Here is a 22,610-nt window from a genome sequence, read left to right on the forward strand (position 1 = left end):
ATCTTATGGCTACCAATTGTGCTTCCTAGTCTTCTCACCTCCCTCACCCCCACCCTTAAAAAAAAAAAAGTAAGCAGAATTAATAACACTTAAGATTACTGAATCGTGATGAGATTCCCTTCAGAGATACTTTTTTTTTTTTAATTCAGATTTGTTTTATGACAACAGGAGTGAAGGTTAACTCCCCCCGCCCCCGATTTTGAATTCTAGAGATGGCCGAGCAGGAACGCTTCCTCCTGCACCAGGAGACGCTGCCTGAGGCACTACTAGAGGAGAAGCAGCTAAGCCTGAGTGCAATGCCCGTCCTGACTGCACCTCAGCTCATCAGCGTAAGTGCGTCCCAACTCTTGCATCCTTCCTTAGCCTCATGACAACCTCAGTGTTTCTGGGCCGTGTAGTGCAGCTCCTACTTCCTGGTAACTCCCCCGGAATGAGTGTTTGGAAGCTGCTTGGGAGCTGGACGCCAGTTACCAGAAGCCCCGCCTCCGCAGGCCTCCACCTGTTCCTAAAGATGCTTATATGCACCATGAAATGCATTTCAGGCTCTTTAAGAAAGATGGCTTCAGGACCTGGATCTAATAGCCTGTAAGTGCCAACCTCACCCTTTTCCTCTGCCACGTAGCCCATTCCTGAGGGCACCACTGGGCTGTGGGCTGCAGCTGGACGAGACAGCTCTGTTTGTATATGTCCTTATAGCTGCAACGCTACTGTCCTTTCAAGAAAGCATTTCAAATGCAAGAGTTCTGCCATAGCATCACCTTGGATTTGCTCTAATTATGCTGAAAAGCATGGGAATGATTCCAAATCCCCAGTATTTTAGCTGTTGTTATCAGTAGCAGATTCCCATAATCGAGCTCACAACAGCCTCTCCTGATATAGCACATGCATTTTAAAATCAAAGATGCCGTTTGGAAGACTTCACCATTATTTTATGTATCAGAAAGAAGGAGAAAGTACTGCCCAGTTTATTCTGATACATCACCAGTTTTACCACATTCCAAGTTCAGAGATGTGAGCATTATGGAAACAAAGGATGCTCAGAAGCAGTGAAATGAAGTATTGTAAGTGTTGTAAGACAGTGAAAACAAGCAGACAGCTTTTTTCTGAAATGATTGGAGTATTATCTTTGCTGTTAAAGGATTATATACAGTCTTTTAAAATGAAATGTGTTATAAATAGTCACGAAAAGATGATAGGAAAAATTCAAATTGATATTTTTACTAAGCCAAGTATTTTTCTGATTACAAAATCACAGGAAATTTGAAGGACACAGAAATGAGTATACAGTCAGCTATGATCTAACAACCAGGATAGCTATTGAAGTGGGTTTTCTTACCTTTTAAGCAAATTGTAGACCAACTCATGCTTTATCATCCGTCTCAATTTTTGCAACTGTTTGAAAGGGCAACATTTCAAAAGCATTCTAGCCAGCTTTAAAAATGCAAGAGCAGCAATTTATTGCAAAGAGTACCCTTATAAGAATACTGAAATGTGTATACTATCTTGAACTTAAGAACATAAATTTGCTGTCATTTTAAAAGTATGTATACCAAGTTATTCAAATTAATTGCGGATTGAACATATGCATCTTTCAAAAGAGAGTTCATTGTAAGGTAGACGGCTGGTAATTTCCCTATGTGACGCTGTTCTTTACTACTAAAGTACCTATAACTTGCGTGAAAGACAGTGACTTCTTTTCTCCATAAATTTCTCTGGTCTTCTATCTGTACTTAAGTGTCTTGTCTTGCCATAGCTGTATATCTGTGAAGAAAACAGAAGAGCTAATGAATATGATTTCAAGAAGGCTTTGGACTTGCTGGAATACATTGATGAGGTAAGTAAACTGACTTCGATGATCTCAGCAAGTGCCAGAGTTATGCAGAATTTCCTGTAGACCCGAATACAGAAAGAGTAACTTTTTTAGCCAGTCCTGAATGTGTTCATTAGAAAAGACTGTCTGGTTCAGCCACCCCTAACTCTTGGGTTATGTAGAGCTCTTCAGAAAAGCTGTCAAGCGATTTCATTTCCTGATAATTGTCACACATTCCCAGATGTCTTTTCCATGCACAAATAACAAATGTTGGCTTTTACGTTGTCTCGTTTAAAATCTTAACTCTCCCAAGGTTCCTGACAAAATCAGATTATCAAAGAGGAATCAGAAACTAATTCACAGCTGTTAATTGGCTTACTCTTCTGTGTAGTGTTAATGTTTTAAAGAAAGGGGAGTTTTATTAAAATCGGGACTTAATAAGGATTTTTTTGTTTTGTTGTGAAGGAGGAAGCTGTAAACATCAATGATCTAAAATTGGAAATCCTTTGCAGAGCACTTCAGAGAGATAAGTAAGTTCCAAGAGCGGGAATCTAAGGTATGGTTTGGGGAAAGTGTGCCTGAGAAATAGTGTCGGATACTCCCGGGGCTTTGTAACGTCACAGTGTTGTGACACACTGATACGTTGTGACAGTTGTACTGGTTTGTGTTGGTAAACTTAAATTTCTCACTCAGTAATGAAGGAATAGCTTAGGTTTTAGGACCACTGGTATAATAAATCTCTATTTTTGATTTTAAAATTTAGACTGTCAGTTTTCACAGAAATACACATGTGCCAATTTTCACAGAAGTCGGGCCAGTTCTGCCAAACAAGACTTGAGGCTATGTAGTGTTATGTCTGTTTTTCATAAAAAGTCATTACAATGTGAGGATCAGCCCTCTCTGGGTTATCGAGAGCTCTTCTCCATGTTCCCCTCCTTCCTGCAGAGGTTTTTTTGTCCACGGGAATGGTGTGTTAGACTGTGGCAGAGTAAGACGAGAATAATCAGTTCTCGGGGGGGGATTGTTTCCAGGAAATGAATTTTAAAGAGAGCATGACTTGAGTGCTCCAAGCCTTCTCTGCTCAGTTATCCTTTTTCCTGTAGTGGTGAGCAGTGACAGTAGGACTATTTTTACTCAAGCATTTCTTCCTCTGCTCACTCCCAGATAGTTCAAATTGTTACATTTGCTCTCGGAGGGCACCCTCTCAGGCATGTGGCTCTGCCTACTTGATTCTCCTTCTTGATCATAAAAACGTGTGCTGTCATCTGACTGGAGCTCCTGGCTTTTTGTTGATTGTGTGGGAGATGTCCACTGATTACTACAGAGCAGTGGTTCTGTGTGTTTGTATTTCAGCAGTAGGTAATGGCAACTAGATCAAGTAAACTTACGTTGCACCAGATACTGGTTGCCATTTTACTTTCATGAAAAACAAAATGTGCTCTGAAAAATCATGCTTTGGGGTCCTTGCTGGATTTATTACTTATGGATAGAATTTTGTTGGGAAATATACCTCCCTACTTGGTTTTGACATCAAATGCATGGTGGTTATATTTGGTGAAATGTAGCATCTAGTTATCTACTACAGTGATTATAAGTACAGTCAATATTTAAAGCTCCTTATTTAAATAATATGAAACAGAATCACGAAACTCAGATTGGTCTTGCCTACTCCCATCAAAACAAAACCAGAATAGGAAACAGACACCATTTTTTTCAGTATGTCCATGATTTCACTTTCACATCAGAATGATTTTGTTTTCTAGTTGGTCCAGTTCAGACGGTAAAGATGATCCAATTGAAGTCTCTAAAGACAGTATATTTGTGAAAATCTTACAGAAACTTTTAAAAGATGGTAAGTGGTGTGTAAATATTGAAAATTACAGCATCGCACCTCAATTTTAGAAATCTTAGAATAATGGGTCGAATGCTGGGTGGTTTAAAATTCAACAGTGTCATACTCAGAGAGATTTGTTTAAAATAAAGGGAGGGCTTTTTCCCTCCCCTCCAAGTGGGGGGTCGTGGGGGAGGGGGACGGGGAATCTCCATCCACTTGGTCCTGGGGGCCTGCCCTGGGCTGAGCCTGACTCAGGCAGATGGGGTGGATCCACATGTTGGTTATGACACTGAAAATATATGATAGAAGTAACGTTTCCTTTGATTGTTCAATGAACTTTTGTGCAGATTGAAAACTTGAAATGAGATGTAAACTTTTTGGGTATATTCCTACTAAACTGACCATACCACACGTAAGAAGAAATTACAGATTCTTTTTTACAAATCCATTGTGGACATTAACGCTCTAAAATCGCTTTAGGAACAGAATAAAAAGAGACAAGAAGGGAGTGTTTTGCATTTGTTTTGTACCTAACACAGTGAGCAAAATTCCATTTACTGATCAAGACACAAATAGACAAAAAAGCTTTTACTGATAAAATGCTTATTCTTGAGGAAAGGCGAATTAGACGATACTTCCCTCGCCTCTTTTCATATTACGAGCTTGACATACGGACAGTGTTAGACCAGAGGTGGGAGATTGTGCATGTTTTATACATAAAAACAAGTGTGGCTCATATTTATCACAGAATTACTAGGTATGTGATGCAAAATCCAGGCAGTGTGCAAAGCTGGCCAACCTAGTGTTTACCTAGCTTTTCAAATGTAGGGACACTCTCTTAATACCAATTGGAAAAAAAATACACAGTGAAAAAGCCATTATAAATTCAGCAGCCCTTCTAATGGAATTTTATTCATCCTGCTGCCATTTACAGTTTGAAACTTTTCTATCTATACATGTAACTACAAGATACGTTATTTAATCTACACAAAATGTGCCCAACCCAGTGCCTGATACATAGTAGCCACTCAATAAACACTTGGTCTTTGAATGTTCAGAATTATTTCACAGCCTCGTGGCCCCAAGCTCCTCTTGTAATAGATTCTGCTCTGCAGTCCTCCATTTTAGCATCACTGGCTTAACCAAGGGAAGTGAAGGGGCCCTCAGGGAAGCACCGTGGAACTCACTTCCCAGCCAGTGTTCTGAGGTTGAACTGAAGCCAGTTCTGTGTTTGTGTCCCAGAAACTCCCATTGGATCCCATCTACTTTGACTTCTTCCATACTTTCCAGATTTTTAGTCTCCTGGAAATGCAATTCTTTTGACTAGATTACTTTGAACATGCTCAGAATTGACCGGGACTTTCATTGATGAAAAGTGGTACTTGATCACCCTACATTGACAGCCGTTTCATTGTCAAAAAATAAGTGAAAATTAAAAATAAAATAATTATAGGGATATAGCAAAAGAAAATACCTTTTGCTTGAAAATATTTGAAATTCAGAAAGAGCTAAGATATATCTGTAAGAGTTTCTGTTTTCTGTATTTGGAATTTGAAGAAATAACTAGATATGCTTGATTTCTCTGTGCTGTTGGAGATTCTCCATTTGAACCTAAGAGATGGTTAGAAAGCATTTGGACCCAAGTCTGATGCTTTCCATGAAGTTAGTTCTCGGAAAAGTGCTACAGAACTGAATTGTGGCTAATTATTTAGTGCTATTTAAAGGTGACTTTGCAGCTTTTGCTGTTCTTAGATTATAAATCATGGGTGGGAAGGAATCAGATACTTTTTTGAAAGTATCTTATAGGTACTTTTTTGAAAGTATAAGATATCTATAAAATACTTTCAAAAAAGAGTTATTACTTTACAAAAAGACTTACTAAATTTGGACAAAAAGACAAAAACAAGTAGAAATCATTTTATAAATAAATAAGTATATATTCATCATAACAAGCCAGAACATTTCTTTCTGGAACCTTCTTAATAACAAGACTTCCCTTTACAATAGTAAATGTTTTTTGGGTTTTTTTTAAAGATTTTATTGGGGAAGGGGAACAGGACTTTATTGGGGAACAGTGTGTACTTCCAGGACTTTTTTTCCAAGTCGAGTTGTTGTCCTTTCAATCTTAGTTGTGGAGGGCGCAGCTCAGCTCCAAGTCCAGTTGCCGTTGCTAGTTTCAGGGGGCACAGCCCACTATCTCTTGCAGGAGTCAAACCGGCAACCTTGTAGTTGAGAGGGTGCACTCCAACCAACTGAGCTATTCGGGAGCTCAGTGGCAGCTCAGTTGCAGGGGGCGCTGCCCACCATCCCTTGTGAGACTCAAGGAATTGAACTGACAACCTTGTGGTGGAGAGCCCACTGGCCCATGTGGGAATCGAACCGGCAGCCTTCGGAGTTAGGAGCACGGAGCTCTAACCGCCTGAGCCACCGGGCTGGCCCCAATAGTAAATGTTTTTAAAGGACAGTTTCTGAAGCTGGAGTGATGGGTACCCTCACATTCTATTTCATAGGCCTTGTCAGCTGACAGTTACTTCAGGCGATGGAATAAATCCGGCCTGCAGATACATTAAAATTGTCCATAGGGAGCGTTTCGGTTTGTTTTCTCATGTTATTGACGTATGTACTGAGTAAAATGGACATACGATTACCTGGAGCTTAAAATTCTTCTAATTAGTCACCAGCATTTAATAGTTGAGAAGAGTTCTTAGAAAAGTCTTATTTTCTGACATCTCTTAAAAATCAAAAGTTTGCCTACGTCAGACTGAAATCTTTACCAACAAGTAGTTGGCGGAGCTTAGGCTGCCTTCTTAGGATGGGTGGTAGGTGTGAGTCCACCACGACCCCAGTCCCCGTCCCCATGCTACACCTGCCAGACCTGCACAGGCATTCGACCTCTGCTCTAAAGAAAAGAAAGGAACCATCAAACATTAGGTCCACACAGAAGGGCTGGACTGTACAAATAGCAGCCAAATAAGCTGTTAATTTCCTTTAGAGAATAGATCTTTTAGAAATTAATGTGATATTTTCACAAGTAATAACATTATAGAGAAAGTCTGTTCAAAGTGTGTGAATTGTGATAAATGATATATCATTTTGATTTAGCCTCGTAACATTTAATAATCCAGATTTTTTTTTTTTTTTTTAAAGCTAGTCTTTCCTCATCATTCTTTTTTTTTATTATTATTATTGGGGAAGGGGAACAGGACTTTATTGGGGAAAAGTGTGTACTTCCAGGCCTTTTTTCCAAGCCAAGTTGTTGTCCTTTCAGTCTTAGTTATGGAGGGAACAACTCAGCTCCAGGTCCAGTTGCCCTTGCGAGTTGCAGGGGGCACAGCCCACCATCCCTTGCAGGAGTCAAACCGGCAACCTTGTGGTTGAGAGGACGCGCTCCAACCAACTGAGCCATCTGGGAGCTCAGGGGCAGCTCAGCTCAAGGTGCTGTGTTCAATCTTAGTTGCAGGGGGCACTGCCCATCATCCCTTGCGGGACTCGAGGAGTTGAACTGGCAACCTTGTGGTTGAGAGCCCACTGGCCCATGTGGGAATCGAACCGGCAGCCTTCAGAGTTAGGGCATGGAGCTCTAACCGCCTGAGCCACCGGGCCGGCCCAATAATCCAGATTTTTATTGTATTACAATTAAGTACAAAAAAATGGTGTTAAGCATTTTGAGAGTGTTAAAAAAATAACCCAGTATTTGATTTTGAGAATGTTATGGTAATGTAACAAATTATAAAATGTTACCTTTTTAATTTAAAATTTTTCTTCCAGTCTTCTTTTTTTTAAAATATGGAACGCTTCACGAATTTGCGTGTCATCCTTGTGCAGGGGCCATGCCAATCTTCTCTGTATCGTTCCAGTTTTAGTATATGTGCTGCCGAAGCGAGCACTGCAGTTTTCTTCATCAAATGAGAATTGTACACAGCCTTTTGTAACTGCCCGGCTCTCATTTGAAACAACCCATTTAATCAGTGCTCACTGGCTTCCTGGCACCATAGAGAACTGATGAAGTGATTCCCCCACATCCCTAATTGTAGATTTAAACTTCAATGCGTTTGGAGATATTATAGCTAGCTTTCATGAAAGTATTTCTCCTAAATCATTTCCCAGGTAGAATATATAATTGTTTGAAATACTTGTTTTCAGGTGATTATTGGTTAAAAATTTAGTTTAAAATTAGTTAAAAATGGATGAATGACTTAAACAGTGGAGAAAAATGAAATATTTCAGATCTTACCGGTATTAAAGACTTTAAATAGATTGGCTGTTTTCACCACTAGGGGGAAAAGCACTCAAGCAGCCTGTACTAAGAATGTCCAAGCGTTAGTTAGACTGCTTGTGTTGAATACATGGAAGGAATGTAAAAGTGTTTCCCAATAGCAGAGTGACATTATGGTTTAAATAGCAGCACAGGTGTTCTTACCATCAGTCATCCAAATGCATCTGATAGTTTCATGAACATAAAACCTGACTCTGTTTGTTTGTAGGCATTCAGCTCAGTGACTACCTGCCAGAGGTGAAAGCCCTTCTTCACGCAGATCAGCTGGGGAGCCTGACGTCCAATCCTTACTTTGAGTTTGTTTTGAAAGCAACTTATGAGTATTACGTTCAGGGACAAATGTAACTTTTTCTAGAACTCATCATAGATCCTGAAAATTTGTGTAAGCGTGTCCTTATAAAAACTTCAGGCCTTAAACATCTAGAAGTCTGTACAGTTTTATAACGTGTTGCCGAGTTTTTATTCTTTATTTGGAAGCTGCTCTGGTTTATGGGAGTGGTCTGGGGTTTCAGTTACGTGATATTTTCTGCTCCTTTTTTCCATGTGAAATTCATTAGTTGTCTCTGTACTCAGCACCCTTTCACTCTCACTGTACCCAGGGTTCTGGAGTGCTTGTCCCAGTTTTGGCTCCTTGTGTGCCGCGTCACTTCTAGGCCTCAGTTCCTGTCACTACAATGACAGGATTGCCCTGGGTTGTCTCTGCAGGTGCCATGACTAGATATCATGTGCTGACGGGATGTGGAGCATTTGGTGTCTGTTTTGATTAGGGCTAGTGGGAGGTGTCTGGTGAGGTTTTGCTAAATTTTGGGACTAAAGGACAAAACAGAGGGGGCCTAGATCGTGTGAGCTTGGTGACTGATTCATTCACTGGGAAAATTTTAAACTTCTGCATAAACCATAGAGTATTAATGAAAGTATTTTGTGAATAAAACATTTATGTGGCTTTCTAGCCTACCCATAAGTTGCCATATAATAAATTTGTAGTATTAGCGTTAGTTACCTCATTAGTGTGGGGGTTCAGTCAGCTTCCTATACTTCCAGATGATTTACACCAAACTCCAGCTTTATGGAGAGCTAACATAAAGCATATGTAATGCTAGAAAGCACTGCAGGTTTTCTCACTATGGCAGCTGGTTTCACTAAAAAGTAGTGGTTCTCAGTGCTTCCTTGCCTTGACCAGTGTTGTTACCCAGTTTTATCCAGCTTTAAATAAAGACCAGAGAGTGGACAGGGAGCTGCTGGCACTGCCATCCTCGCCCAGTTGAGAGGGCATTCATCATCTTGCTCCAGCAGCTGAAGGTCAAAGTTAAATACAGCACTGCGGGCCCAGTCTCTGGTCTCGGATCCAGCCGGCGCCTTCTCCCTCCTCTCCTTCGAAGCGGCCTCACAAGGCAGTGAGGGCACTGCTTCCAAGAGGCACCAGGGAGGGGAACTGCCAGCCTCCTCTCTTCTGTTCGCAGCCTGCGTGTTGGCACTGGTTAGGAATATAGTGAGGATTTCTAAGGAGCCAGACAACCAGGAAGAAGGAGGAAAAGCGAAATTAGGACAAGATTAAATAATTTTCTCTCCAAAATTTTTAAAAATCTGCTTTACAATATAGCCTTTATCAGACAGTCATTGATTTCTAGATAAATGGAGTGTTGATCATGACAAATTTTAAAGGTGAGCATTTTTAAGAAGGGTGTTTCTGACTTGCAAAGGTCTTTGTTTTCACTTGTCTGAATGTTGTTCAGAAAGACAGTTTGTGGCCCTGAGTCGAAGACTACGGCTGTGTCAGAGAGGAGCAGGCGGGTGTACCTGTGTGTCGGGTAGAGGAGTGGGCGGGTGTACCTGTGTGTCAGGTAGAGGAGCGGGTGGGTGTACCTGTGTGTCAGGTAGAGGAGTGGGCGGCTGTACCTGTGTGTCAGGTAGAGGAGTGGGCGGGTGTACCTGTGTGTCAGGTAGAGAGGAGTGGGCAGGTGTACCTGTGTGTCAGGTAGAGGAGCGGGCGGGTGTACCTGTGTGTCGGGTAGAGGAGTGGGCGGGTGTACCTGTGTGTCAGGTAGAGGAGTGGGCGGGTGTACCTGTGTGTCAGGTAGAGGAGCGGGCGGGTGTACCTGTGTGTCGGGTAGAGGAGTGGGCGGGTGTACCTGTGTGTCAGGTAGAGGAGTGGGCGGCTGTACCTGTGTGTCAGGTTGAGGAGCGGGCGGGTGTACCTGTGTGTCGGGTAGAGGAGTGGGCGGGTGTACCTGTGTGTCAGGTAGAGGAGCGGGCGGGTGTACCTTTGTGTCAGGTAGAGAGGAGTGGGCAGGTGTACCTGTGTGTCAGGTAGAGAGGAGTGGGCAGGTGTACCTGTGTGTCAGGTAGAGGAGCGGGCGGGTGTACCTGTGTGTCAGGTAGAGGAGCGGGCGGGTGTACCTGTGTGTCAGGTAGAGGAGTGGGCGGCTGTACCTGTGTGTCAGGTAGAGAGGAGTGGGCGGCTGTACCTGTGTGTCAGGTAGAGAGGAGCGGGCGGGTGTACCTGTGTGTCAGGTAGAGGAGTGGGCGGCTGTACCTGTGTGTCAGGTAGAGGAGCGGGCGGGTGTACCTGTGTGTCAGGTAGAGAGGAATGGGCGGGTGTACCTGTGTGTCAGGTAGAGAGGAGTGGGCAGGTGTACCTGTGTGTCAGGTAGAGGAGCGGGCGGGTGTACCTGTGTGTCAGGTAGAGGAGTGGGCGGCTGTACCTGTGTGTCAGGTAGAGAGGAGCAGGCGGGTGTACTTGTATCAGAGGGAGGAGCAGGTGGTTATTCTTGTGTCAGAGAGGAGTGGGTGGGTGTGCCAGTGTGTGCCAGATGTTGAGACACACAGAACCAAGGTGAGAAGCCACTGGTACCTCTTTGTAGGGACTCTGTTTTTGAAGGAAGCTTTACAGACTGGATTGTGGTTCATTTTTCCTCGGGAGAGCATGCCGGCTGGGTGGAAGTTGGCGTGCCGCCAGGGCTTCTTCCGCGCTCGGAACTTGCCATCAGACCTGCTTCTGCCTCTGTTCTAACCCAGCACACTGCACGTTTTCAGGCTGACAGCTACAAATACACAAATATTTAAATAGTTTAGCCTCACCTGCTCAGTACTGGACATTTTATTGGGCATTTAATAGCTTTACTATTCCGATGTAAATCTACTTACTAAATACCAAAGTACATTTTTGAAAAACAGTCTGTGTAATTCTAAAATTTAAAAAATTCTATAGAAAATGTTAAACCTTAAAAAAAAAAAAAAGTGTATGAAAGAAAAGAAAGCCATTTAATCCCCGCAGCCCGGAGTAGCTTCAGTTGCCTTTTTGAAACAGGACGTAGAATGGGAACGTGCATGCTTGTATATTTTGTGACCTCCTACTGATGTGACACAGCATATCTGTGTGCCTTAATCCAGATGGTCAGTCCTCACTCACCGTTGACAGGTCCTTGGCACTACCATGAAATAATGTGTAAGGAAACCAGTTTTGCCAGAGGCTAATTGATACTAGTAACAGTTCCGTTACTTCGGCATCTCGTCAACATCATAAATGTCATTCGAGGACCTACTGTGTTTCTGAGCCATTGTTATCATTCCTCCTTTTTAGATGGTGTTTTCCTGACCACTCTGCGCCCCCCACCTCCCATAAAAGTTTAATACCACAGGTAGACTGTATCTTTTTATGGACCGTGGCCTTTGGAGGCCACAAATAATTGTGATATTTAAAATTTTTTTACCCCCTGAGAATCCCTTTGAGGATGCATGCTTTCATTATTCAAGGTACAATTTTTTAATGGCTGTGTGGCACTTGGCCATATGGCTGTACCATAATTTATTTAACAGCCCTGTCTCTCTCTTAACAATTTTAAATACTTGGGTTAATGGTGTTGGATTGGTTTGGGTTTTGGTCTTTTTCTTTTAATACTAGAATCAACCTTCGTGCGCTCCAAATACATTTAAAATGACATTAAGTCTTCCTGTTTGTGATGTGTGTTCGGTGAAGTTATAATGATTTGTAATGTCCTTTGCTAACTGCTCCTACCACCTCACCACTCAGCTCCTCCAAACACTTAGAAGAAAGACACTGCGCCATTCATGGAGTTTCTTCCGCGCCAGGACTTACCTAGTTTTAACCTTCAAATCAGTCTTAAGGAGTAGGTGGCGTCCTCAGCTGAGAATGCTATCTTCCTACTCAAGGTCACAACCAGTCTGAGGGGAGGTACACCAGACAGGCAAGCTTGTCACCAGCTCATCATATGGGTGTGAGAAGGTGGTGGGGTACAGGGATGGTCAGGCCCCTAGAGGTGGCCCGGAGGCCGAGCGAGAAGCCCACGCAGGAGATCTCAGCCCTCTCCTGACTGCCTTGGGCGACTTGACAGAGGTGTGTGGCTCGGGAAGGAGTAGTGCTGTCCTGTGTGCACCTGGGCTGGTGTGTTTGTGCCTGGGTGCTGCTAGCTGGCGCCCTCACTGCCCCGTTTGAGAGGGGACTTACAGGTAAAGCCATGACTTCATTGCAGGTGCCTTTGCCTTCCGTTGGAAAAGCTCCCTTGGGGATGTTTCCAGAACTTCTCTGTTGGGAAGATTAAAGGAAGAGAGGAACAGCCCTTCCCGCCCTGACCACTGGAGAGGAGGGCTGCCAGGAGGCCTTCCTCACTGCTGTGGGCTGAGTCTTGGTCTTCTCACCTTTATAAATGGAATGAATAGGACACATCTTACCTCCAGAGAGTTAGAAGGATAATGGGAACAACATGAAAGCATATCAAGTGTTTTACTGATTCATGTTTAAGTTGCTAGGCAACTTGATAGAAGGCTTAGACTGAGCAAGACGGTGTACAGCTATGAGGATGGAGGGGACAACTGGACACAGCAGGCGTGTGCACACTGCTGCCTCATAGCAGAGGGCCCTGTCAGTATCGTGAGCAGAGGCTGCACCTGGAAACTTAGAAGCAGGAGCTCCGGCAGGCATTCCCTTCACAGTGACCTTTGATAGTGACAGGTCCTAGAAGAATATGCAGGCAGTAACCTACTTATGGGGCCAGAGCGCTGGTGTGTTCCCCAAAGACCGAGGCCAATGGAGATGGCTTTTCCACCTGCTTGTTGGGTCTGCTCCCTACGCCAATGGGAATTCAAGACCAGACCGGACTGGAAGCAGCCACATGGCTACAGCTCTGAGGAAGCGAGCCCCTACTGCTAGGAGGGAGCAGTGTCTGCACCCTTCTCAGGGCCCATCTTCCCAAGGTTTGCACACGAAACTCTTAGCTGTCAGGTTTTCATTCACAGCTTTTAGCGTGTGTTTGAATTTAATAGACTCTGAGCTTAGAAAAGCTTGCTATAGCAGAAGAGTCACACTGAGCAAGAGTTGTGGAAAATAGTAACAGTCCCATTCCCTTTAAAATGTCAACAAGTAGGTATTGAGTGAATGACAGCACATTTCTTTCTATCTTTAAGACTACATTATAAGCTTATATCGTACCTCTGGTGCATTTGCCAGGTTTATTAGAGCATCTCCACTTCCGACTGACAGGGCGGGACACCAGGTACTAAAAATGAGAGGTAGCTCTCTGAATTACTGAAATCATTGTAAAGGCTAAATGTGAAAGCATGGTAGCTTTTACCTGAGCCTTCATAACTCACTGTGGGCCCTATACTAACATTTTTGTCATTGACCTGGGTCATTTTTAGGAAATGCAGCCATGATGTGGGCTACAGAGGAGGGTTGCGTATGCCTTTATATTGCTCAGATCCCACACCTGTCCTAGGTACCAAGTTCCACTACAAACGGGAATTGCAACTATTGGGGGAACACTTAAGCACATAGAAAGATGAATGATTCCATTGTGGCTCCTACCACCTCATTGATGTACCCCCTCCCCCGAAAGCATGTCACTGAGTTCATTCCAGAAAATGATTTCTCCTTGTGTCTTCTACAGCAAGGTTAGAACTGTTCTTGTCCCGGGAGGAAATGGGAGGCAGGCACCAACTGGATGACCTGCTGTGACCCCCACTCCACCTTACCACGAGAAGATCCAAATGCTTCTAGAAAATGTGAAAGGCATATCGCATGTGTCAGGGGTATAAATAGCAGGGCTCCACAGGCTCTGGGGGGTGGTGACTCCTGGGTGGACTGGGACGCAGTCCTGCCTTGGCGAGGGGTCACCCTTTAAGCACAAAGATGAGTGTGTCCAGCCTTCGCAGAAGGAGAAACTGCGTCTGTCCTAGCGTGTAATGTCCTTGTCCTCTTACTGAGAGGAAGGACGAGCAACAAAAGGCTTCATCTAGTAAGGGCACCTCCCCTCCATGTCGTGGGTTCTGTGTGATACTCGCCCTTTCAGCTGCAGGGCGAGGACACTCAGTGCTCCCACCAAGGAAGTGGGGGTAGGGCCCTCAGCTCAGCCCACCGAACCCAGGCTGCTCAGACAGACAGGAAGAGAACGACCCATACAGTCCACTCCCTTCAGGAACCTCCGCCCCCGAACGCACTGCGCGTCACCCGGGCCCACAGCTCCGGTGCCCTGGCCGGGGCCTGTCCCCGGGAGCCCCGCGCCTCCTCCCCGCCACTCCGCCCTCTGCCAGTTGTCTGCCCCGCGACAGCTGCGCGCCGTCCCGCCGCCCGTGGCCCTCTCGGCAGTGGGGGTGGGGGCTGACTTGGATCAGCCCCTGCACTACGGGAGCTCAGGGGTGGCTAGGGAGAAATGAGGTTCCCTAGGGGGACACCGGGTGTGACTGCTCCAACCCTCTCAGGCCCCCCATTGGACACGGCTCCCTCCAACCTGTAGTCGCATGTGAGGGTTTGGTGTCTGAGTGAAGACCCGGGAGAAGGGGCGAAATGTAGGCGGCGCAGTCGGGAGCGTCCAGTGCGCTCAGAGAGGACAGGTGCAGCGCCGGGAGCGCAGGCGCCCAGTCCACTGGGCCGGGTAGGGAGGGGCCGACCCGCCCGGGAAACGCTCCATATACGGCCCGGCCCGCGTTACCTGGGTCCCGGCCAGGCCGCTCCTTCTTTGGTCAGCATAGGGGCCCCGGGCGGGGGCCCAGGCCGCGAACCGGCCGGAGGAGGGGTCTCTAGTGTCCAACACCCAAATATGGCTCGAGAAGGGGAGCGACATTCCTGGGGGCCGGCGTGGGGGTAGCGCCCACGAGCTATATAAAACCTGAACGGGGGACCAACGGCCACCGCAGCGGACAGTGCAGAGAGAAGCCTCGCTTCCCTCCCGCGGCGACCAGGGCCCAAGCCGGAGAGCAGCAGGTGTAGCCACCCGCCCAGGTAGGGCGGGAGTGGGGAGGTGACAGGGGAACAGGGTCCAATTGACTCGCTTGATCAGCTCCACGTCTGCGCCCTGCGCTTGGGTCCCCAGAGCCACACGCGCCTTAAAGAGGCGGCACTAGACACGGGCTTTTGAAAACGTCTCCAAATATATCCCGCCTTTAGGCTGTTCTACCTGGCATTTAGTATCTGCCCAGGTACATGAAAGATTTTGTTTTAGTCCTCCCGAGGGCAATTCTCTCCCAACTGAGCGCCAGAGCCAAGCGACAGCCAGGGCCACCGCTCCCTGGGGTGTGAGTCTGGAATGTCGTGGGGCTCCGGAATAAGCCACTCCTCCCTGGATGGCGCCCACAGCCCTTCCCACGGGCTCCTTCCACCCTCACACTCACCCAGCGAGCCGGTGCCCAGGCCCTGTCCCTCTAGGTGAGGCCTCCTGGGTGCGGAGGGGTGGGCGCTAGCGCCTGGCTCGTGCAGCGCGTGGACTGCAGCGAAGGACACGGTCTTGCGCTCGGCGGTCTCAGGGGACACTGTGCCCCTGGGTTCCCGGGGTGGAAAAATTCTCAGTGGGGTCTTGACGACCCTGAGCCCCTCTCCCAGGCACAGCACAGCCCTGAGCCTGGGAGCGAAGCGTGGGAAGCTAGGAAACGGTCCCTTTGGCCGCTCCCCTGCCCTGATGCGCACGTCTTGGACTGGGGGTGTCCGTAAGTCCCGGGCACGAAGAGCGCTGGCGCCCGCGGGGCCTCCTGCGCTGACGCAGGGTGCGTCTCCACCGCCTTCCTGTCCTTGCAGAAACCAAACACCATGTGTGACGAAGACGAGACCACCGCCCTCGTGTGCGACAATGGCTCCGGCCTGGTGAAAGCCGGCTTCGCCGGCGATGACGCCCCTAGGGCTGTGTTCCCGTCCATCGTGGGCCGCCCTCGCCACCAGGTCAGGCTGCGCCTCCGCGGAGAGGGCGGGCCCGGGGTTCCCGCGTGGCCCAGCCGCGCGCCGTCCTGAGCCGCGTTAACGAGTGCGTGGTGTCTTGGGTCCGCAGGGCGTCATGGTGGGTATGGGGCAGAAGGACTCGTACGTGGGCGACGAGGCTCAGAGCAAGAGAGGCATCCTGACCCTGAAGTACCCCATCGAGCACGGCATCATCACCAACTGGGACGACATGGAGAAGATCTGGCACCACACCTTCTACAACGAGCTGCGCGTGGCCCCCGAGGAGCACCCCACCCTGCTCACCGAGGCCCCCCTGAACCCCAAGGCCAACCGCGAGAAAATGACCCAGATCATGTTTGAGACCTTCAACGTGCCCGCCATGTACGTGGCCATCCAGGCCGTGCTGTCCCTCTACGCCTCCGGCCGCACCACCGGTGAGTGCCCGCAGCCCCGCCCCGCCCCCCGCGCGCTCCCGCCCCAGCCCGCCCGCTGCGCCCGCCCGCCGGGTGCCCAGGCGTGGGCGGCCGCTCAGTCCCCGCCCGCTTCCCGCCCTGCCCCCGCGCAGGCATCGTGCTGGACTCCGGCGACGGCGTCACCCACAACGTGCCCATCTATGAGGGCTACGCCCTGCCTCACGCCATCATGCGCCTGGACCTGGCGGGCCGCGACCTCACCGACTACCTAATGAAGATCCTCACCGAACGTGGCTACTCCTTCGTGACCACAGGTGCGCGGCCCGCGGCTCCCCGGGCGGGCGGGGTGGGGCGAGCCCCGGGGCCCCGCACTGAGGGCGCCTCTCCCGTCCCTGTCCCCCGCAGCCGAGCGCGAGATCGTGCGCGACATCAAGGAGAAGCTGTGCTACGTGGCCCTGGACTTCGAGAACGAGATGGCGACGGCCGCCTCCTCCTCCTCCCTGGAGAAGAGCTACGAGCTGCCCGACGGCCAGGTCATCACCATCGGCAACGAGCGCTTCCGCTGCCCGGAGACGCTCTTCCAGCCGTCCTTCATCGGTGAGCCCCGCACGGCCCCGCGCGTCCCCGCCGTGCGTCCCCGCGCGTCCCCGCCGCCCCGCGCGCCTCCTCACGTTCGCCCCGCTGCCCCCAGGCATGGAGTCGGCGGGCATCCACGAGACCACCTACAACAGCATCATGAAGTGCGACATCGACATCAGGAAGGACCTGTACGCCAACAACGTCATGTCGGGAGGCACCACCATGTACCCCGGGATCGCCGACCGCATGCAGAAGGAGATCACGGCGCTGGCCCCCAGCACCATGAAGATCAAGGTAGGCGGCAGCCCTGCCCCCGCGCCCCGCGCCCCCGCCCCCCGCCCCCCGCCCCGCGCCCCCCGCCCCCCCGCCCCCCGACCCGCGCCCCTCGCCCCGCCCCGCGCCCCCCGCCCCCCCGCCCCCCGACCCGCGCCCCTCGCCCCGCCCCGCGCCCCCCGCCCCCCGCCCCGCGCCCCGCGCCCCGCCCCGCGCCCCCGCCCCCCCGCCCCCCGACCCGCGACCCGCGCCCCGACCCGCGTCCCCCGACCCGCGTCCCCCGCCCCGCGCCCCCCGCCCCGCGCCCCGCGCCCCGCCCCCCGCCCCGCGGCGCCCGCCCCGCGCCCCCCGCCCCGCCCCCCGCCCCGCGCCCCGCGCCCCCCGCCCCGCGCGCCCCGCCCCGCCCCGCGCCCCGCGCCCCGCTCCGCGCCCCCCGCCCCGCGCCCCGCCCGCGCCCCGCGCCCCGCCCCCCGCACCCAACCCCGCCCCGCCCCCCAACCCCGCCCCGCCCCCCGCGCCCCCCGCCCCGCCCCCCGCGCCCCCCGCCCCGCCCCCCGCCCCGCGCCCCGCCCCCCGCCCCGCGGCCCCCGACCCGCGCCCCCCGACCCGCGCCCCGCCCGCGCCCCGCCCCCCGCCCCCAACCCCGCCCCCGCCCCCGCCCCCCGCCCCCCGCCCCCCGCCCCCCGCCCCGCCCCCCGCCCCCCGCCCCGCGCCCCCCTGACGCGCTGTCTTGCAGATCATCGCCCCGCCGGAGCGCAAGTACTCGGTGTGGATCGGCGGCTCCATCCTGGCCTCGCTGTCCACCTTCCAGCAGATGTGGATCACCAAGCAGGAGTACGACGAGGCCGGCCCGTCCATCGTGCACCGCAAGTGCTTCTAGACCCCGCGCGCACGGCGTGCGCGGCCTCCGCAGGACGGCACGGCCGCTGGCTCTCCAACACCTCCGGTGGCTGCGGCCGCACAGCGACACAGTGTTTAGAACGTGTACATACATTAACTTATTTACCTCATTTTGCTATTTTTAAAACAAAGCCCTGTGGAAGGAGACGGGAAAGTTGAAGCATTAAAGCCGCCGTTCTGTGACGCTGCGTGACGTGTGTGTGGCGTTGTTGCCTGGGCGGCCGCCGCGGTCCCACTGCTCCCGAGCGCGCTCCGGGCGAGCCCTTAGTCGCGGCCCCGGCATCGCGTCCCTTCCCACACGCGGGCCGGCGGGTGTCCCCGGACTGCGCTGGTCCTGTCGCTGCGCGCCGCGCCGCCGTCGCCGGGCGGTTCCGGTCCCGCGGGCCCGACCGGGGCGCTGGCCGTGGTGCTGGCCCCGAGCCGCCCGGGAGCCCCTCCCGCCCCACGCCCCGCGGGCTTCCCTCGTGGAGCCGGGCTCCCCCGCGCACTCCCGACACCTAGAGGAAAGGGCTGTGTGCTGCGTGGAATGAACCCGTTTTCACTTGTAAGTGAGGACAACCGCGTCCCTGCTCCATTGGGAGCTCCTCTGCTTCGCGCCGGGTGGGAGCCAAGAAACGCCCCTTTCGGGGGCGGGGGCGGCGCCCGGAGGAGGGGGGAGCGCCGGGCGGGCGCGGCCCCGAGGGGTGTCCGGGGGCTCGGGCGGCCGCGCTGTTCTAACGGCGCGAGCTGTGTTAACGACTTCGACTTTCCTGGCCAAGATTCCTAAGAGCACTGTCCCTAAATAGGTTCTGACTCAAAAAACATAATAGACTCCTTTGAAATAAGTGTGTAAGTAGAATCAGCGACAGCTATGTCATATGCCACGTCATCACGTTTATGTCCTCCTTTCATGGCATATTGAAAAGCTTCGGAACTCTTTGAGGCCTCCAAGGTTGGAAAACGGCCAGATCCAGATATCAAGAGAATCAACCATTCAGTAGAAGTTAACATTTGCAATAAAACAAGTATACGATACCATCGGCACTGAAACCCATGTATTGCTGCCCCTCTCAGAGCTAATTCTAGTCTCTCAGAGGCATGTAGCTTTTATGGCTCACACGTACTAAACAAACATGGGCATACCTGAGCAAACACAACACACACAGAGCCTGAATAAGTCATGTACCCAGCAGCCTGGAAAAATGTCAGAATTACCTGAGTTAGCTAACTTTCATGTTAAACATTTTAAAAAATATACCGTATTTTGCAGTGTAGAATGTGCTCCCGTGTATAATGCGCACCCACGTTTTCCGCCCAAAATTTCAGGGAAAAAAACTTTTATTTTTTTATTCAAATTTTTATTTGTTTATATTTAGTTACTTGTTTTTTGTATTATAAAGGAACTTTAGCATTTATTTTTTAACATTATGGTACAAGAAATTTTATGTAACAGTAACAAACTTATGATATTTATGCGTTACAGAAGGCCGAGAACTCTTCGTTGAAAGTTCATCGTAAATTCAACAAAACTTATTATCGTATTCTAGGGTATTATTTTGCATACAGATATCATTATTGATTTCTAGAGCTACATTTTTAACTCATAAGTACAAATAAAAGAATTAAAAACATTTATATAGATACAGAATTAGTACTACCCGTGTATAATGCACATCCCTATTTTTCCCTCAAGTTTGGGGGAAAAAGTGCACATGGCAAAATATGTAACAACAGCATACGCATTTTCCTTTTTTATTAAGCTTCTTAGTTTCTTCATGTTAAACATGAAGAAATGTTTAGAGTTTTTAACTGTTAGAGTTACATGTTAGAGTTTTTAACTCTAACTCCACATCACTTGATTAAGATTCAAACAAGGCTTGAAAGGAGATCATGACCCAGTTCTCCTGTGATCATAACCTTTAAATGATTCATGGTATTGTGGCACTGACAGAGTTTTCAATATAATCCGATAGCATTTCCTCAAGCACCGTCTTTTTTTATTTTTTTATTTATTTTTATTTTTTTTATTCTCAAGATTTTATGGTCTTCATGATAAAAATATGAAGCTTAGAACTGGATCACTTGGCCCTTTCTCTTCTTATCTCCTCCCAGTTCAAAATGTTTGCATCTCTTAATAGCCTGCCTTCTCTTAGATCTGCAGTTGGGCTCAACACATTCAAGCCTCAGGTCAATCTTCTTTGTAGTTTTAGCCTTTTTGCGGAAAATTGGCTTAGTCTGCCCACCATAACCACTCTGCTTCCTGTCATAACGCCGCTTTCCCTGCACATACAGAGAATCCTTGCCTTTCTTGTACTGTGTCACTTTGTGGGGCTGGTGCTTGCCACACTTCTTACAGAAAGTCCGGCGGGTTTTAGGAACGTTCACCATGTTTGTGAGAGCGCTATCCGCGCGGAAAGAAAGAGGCCGGGCTGGAAACGGAAGTCAAGCACCGTTTTTGCAATTACTCTTTTAGTGAAAACATACAAACAATAAGAATTGTGTGATTTCACTGGAAATGAGCCAGATATAAAAATTACCTTTCCTTTTCTGACACTTCTCTGAAAACAAACATCCACATTTTATTAGTGTTCTATCTCTTTCCCACTCTCCTATTATAAGTATTTCGTAAATTGTATTACCTATACTAGGCGTGGAAGAGGATTCTTGGTGTGGTGTACCAAAGAATGAGTCTTTTAAAAATACGTATCTAGAACATATACATGTATTTGTGCTGGGCTCAGGGAGAAACCTCTCTCGCCACTCTGTGAGTGTTTACAGTACTGAGAATCAGGAAACCCCTGTGTGGCAGCAGCGTGGGGCACCAGAGCTAATAATGTTGGGGCTGAGTCCCCACTGAACTGATTCTTAGAGCTGTGAGAGAATGGAAAACAACAAAAAATTTCCCCAACTGCTTATGGTGTGGTTCCTTAGACTTGGCAGTGGGCTTATCAGGGATCTAACTGCAGTTATTTCCTTCTCACAAAAGCTCATTCAATTGCTACCATTTTCCTCACCAAATCTATATGACCAGTGTCCAGTTAAAGAAAGAGGGAAGAAAGAAGAAAATGGGAACAATGTATCAGGATCGAAAGGTACACACTGCTCTGTCATTCAAACCTTTGCAAGTTAGAGTTAGACCAGGTGATACTGTTACCGAACAAGGGGTCCACCCACCCCATGCACAACAGAGCCAAACACTGACCACCCAGTTTGTCTGTGGAGAAATTGGAGCTGTTTGTTGGCAGGGCACCAGGCCAGGAGACCGGCGAGCTAACGCTCAAAATCCGAACTCCCCAGTGGTTTTTCATCAAGGGTCTTTAAGGCAAAGATTGAGAGTTAGGGGTTAGGAGTCATGGGTAAAACTGGTTAGTTCCTGTGCTTGCCACAAGCTAACTCTCTGTGCCTCATCTGGGGCTCGCAGAAAGAAGCCAAGAAAATCTGGCTTTGATGGCACTCTGGTTAGGTAGGCAGCACAGTGGGGACACAGGTTTCCAGGCCCACCTGCGTCCCTGTCATCCCCAGCCATAGCCACTCTCCTAAGCAGGCCAACAGTGATATGGGGTGGCACAGGTAGCTGGAGGGTAACTGGATGTGATGAGGGACATTGGAGGGGTCACCAAAGGAGGAAGCTATGGGGCCCGTCACTGGGTGAAGGAGCCCGGAGCCCCCTGATTTACCTTGTCCCCTCTTATCAGTTTTTTAGTGGCCTTTGATGATATTGAATACTTTCTGGGGGTGGTGAGTGAGTAAATGGAAGATTGTGAAAGGTGCAAAGATGACGTTGGTGGTTCTCATAGTTGTCAATAGAATCAAGATTGCCCTTCCCATGACAATCATGGGAGTTTCCTAAACCTCATCACTGTGCAGAGCTGAGGGCACTGAGGCTGCCTCAGGAAGAGCAGGTCCTCTGTAGGAGGTCATGAGTCCTCAGAGGACATGGGTCAAGGGGTAACCACAATGCCCTTGGACCCTGATCCCACCTCACCTGCCCTCATTTCCTTCATGGCACCTGTATTAGGTTCCTGTTTCTGCTACAACAAATCACCATAAACTGGATATTTTAAAACAAGAATTACTTTTTTAAAACAGTTATGGAAGCAAGAAGTCCAAGATTGAGGTGATGGCAGGGTTGGTTTCTTTTAAGGCCTCTTTCCTGGTCTGGTAGACGGCCAACTTCTTGTGTCTTCACTTCATCTTCCCTCTCTCATTGTCTGTGTCCAAATTTCCTTTTTATAGAACACGAGTTATATTGGATTAGAGCCCATGCTCAATATTTCATTTTAACTTAATAACTTTTTAAAAACCCTGTCTCCAAATACAGTCACATTCTGAGATACTGAGGTTAAGGACTTCAACATGTAAATTTGGGGAGGAGACACAATTCA

General features: G+C 49.2%; 3 protein-coding genes and 1 long non-coding RNA gene across 5 annotated transcripts in view; 2 read left to right on the top strand and 2 right to left on the bottom strand.

Moving 5' to 3' along the window:
* NUP133 (nucleoporin 133) overlaps positions 1-8,358 on the top strand; it is a 49,438-nt gene extending 41,080 nt beyond the window's left edge. Inside the window, exons 22-26 of the mRNA XM_081039233.1 lie at positions 211-329; positions 1,754-1,834; positions 2,276-2,340; positions 3,574-3,662; positions 8,129-8,358. Coding sequence (XP_080895359.1) covers positions 211-329; positions 1,754-1,834; positions 2,276-2,340; positions 3,574-3,662; positions 8,129-8,265 — 491 coding nt within the window. The 3' untranslated portion in view covers positions 8,266-8,358. The remainder of the gene's footprint in view (positions 1-210; positions 330-1,753; positions 1,835-2,275; positions 2,341-3,573; positions 3,663-8,128) is intronic.
* Positions 8,359-8,920: 562 nt separating this feature from the next.
* LOC308493278 lies at positions 8,921-14,776 on the bottom strand. The gene is made up of 5 exons (XR_013992666.1): positions 14,664-14,776; positions 13,367-13,433; positions 12,386-12,576; positions 10,772-10,961; positions 8,921-9,419 (listed from the first exon to the last, which is right to left on the bottom strand). It is a non-coding gene; the product is annotated as an uncharacterized lncRNA (long non-coding RNA).
* ACTA1 (actin alpha 1, skeletal muscle) lies at positions 14,750-18,437 on the top strand. 2 transcript variants are annotated; one of them, XM_081039235.1, is made up of 7 exons: positions 14,750-15,154; positions 15,944-16,084; positions 16,191-16,515; positions 16,647-16,808; positions 16,900-17,091; positions 17,186-17,367; positions 18,083-18,437. In XM_081039235.1, exons 2-7 carry the CDS (start codon positions 15,956-15,958, stop codon positions 18,224-18,226), a joined length of 1,134 nt encoding a protein of 377 aa, XP_080895361.1. In that variant the 5' UTR covers positions 14,750-15,154; positions 15,944-15,955; the 3' UTR covers positions 18,227-18,437. The 2 variants fall into 2 exon arrangements, with proteins under 2 accessions (XP_080895361.1, XP_080895362.1); XM_081039236.1 differs by having other exon boundaries at positions 15,028-15,136.
* Positions 18,438-20,292: 1,855 nt separating this feature from the next.
* Positions 20,293-20,648, bottom strand: LOC308493279 (large ribosomal subunit protein eL42-like; the record flags this gene model as incomplete). Its single annotated transcript, XM_081039237.1, has 1 exon — positions 20,293-20,648. The coding sequence occupies exon 1, from the start codon at positions 20,611-20,613 to the stop codon at positions 20,293-20,295; it is 321 nt and encodes a 106-aa protein (XP_080895363.1). The 5' UTR covers positions 20,614-20,648.
* Between the last annotated feature and the right edge of the window lie 1,962 nt (positions 20,649-22,610).

The sequence above is a fragment of the Rhinolophus hipposideros genome (genome assembly GCF_964194185.1).
Source record: "Rhinolophus hipposideros genome assembly, chromosome: 26".
NCBI classification, from domain to species: domain Eukaryota; kingdom Metazoa; phylum Chordata; class Mammalia; order Chiroptera; family Rhinolophidae; genus Rhinolophus; species Rhinolophus hipposideros.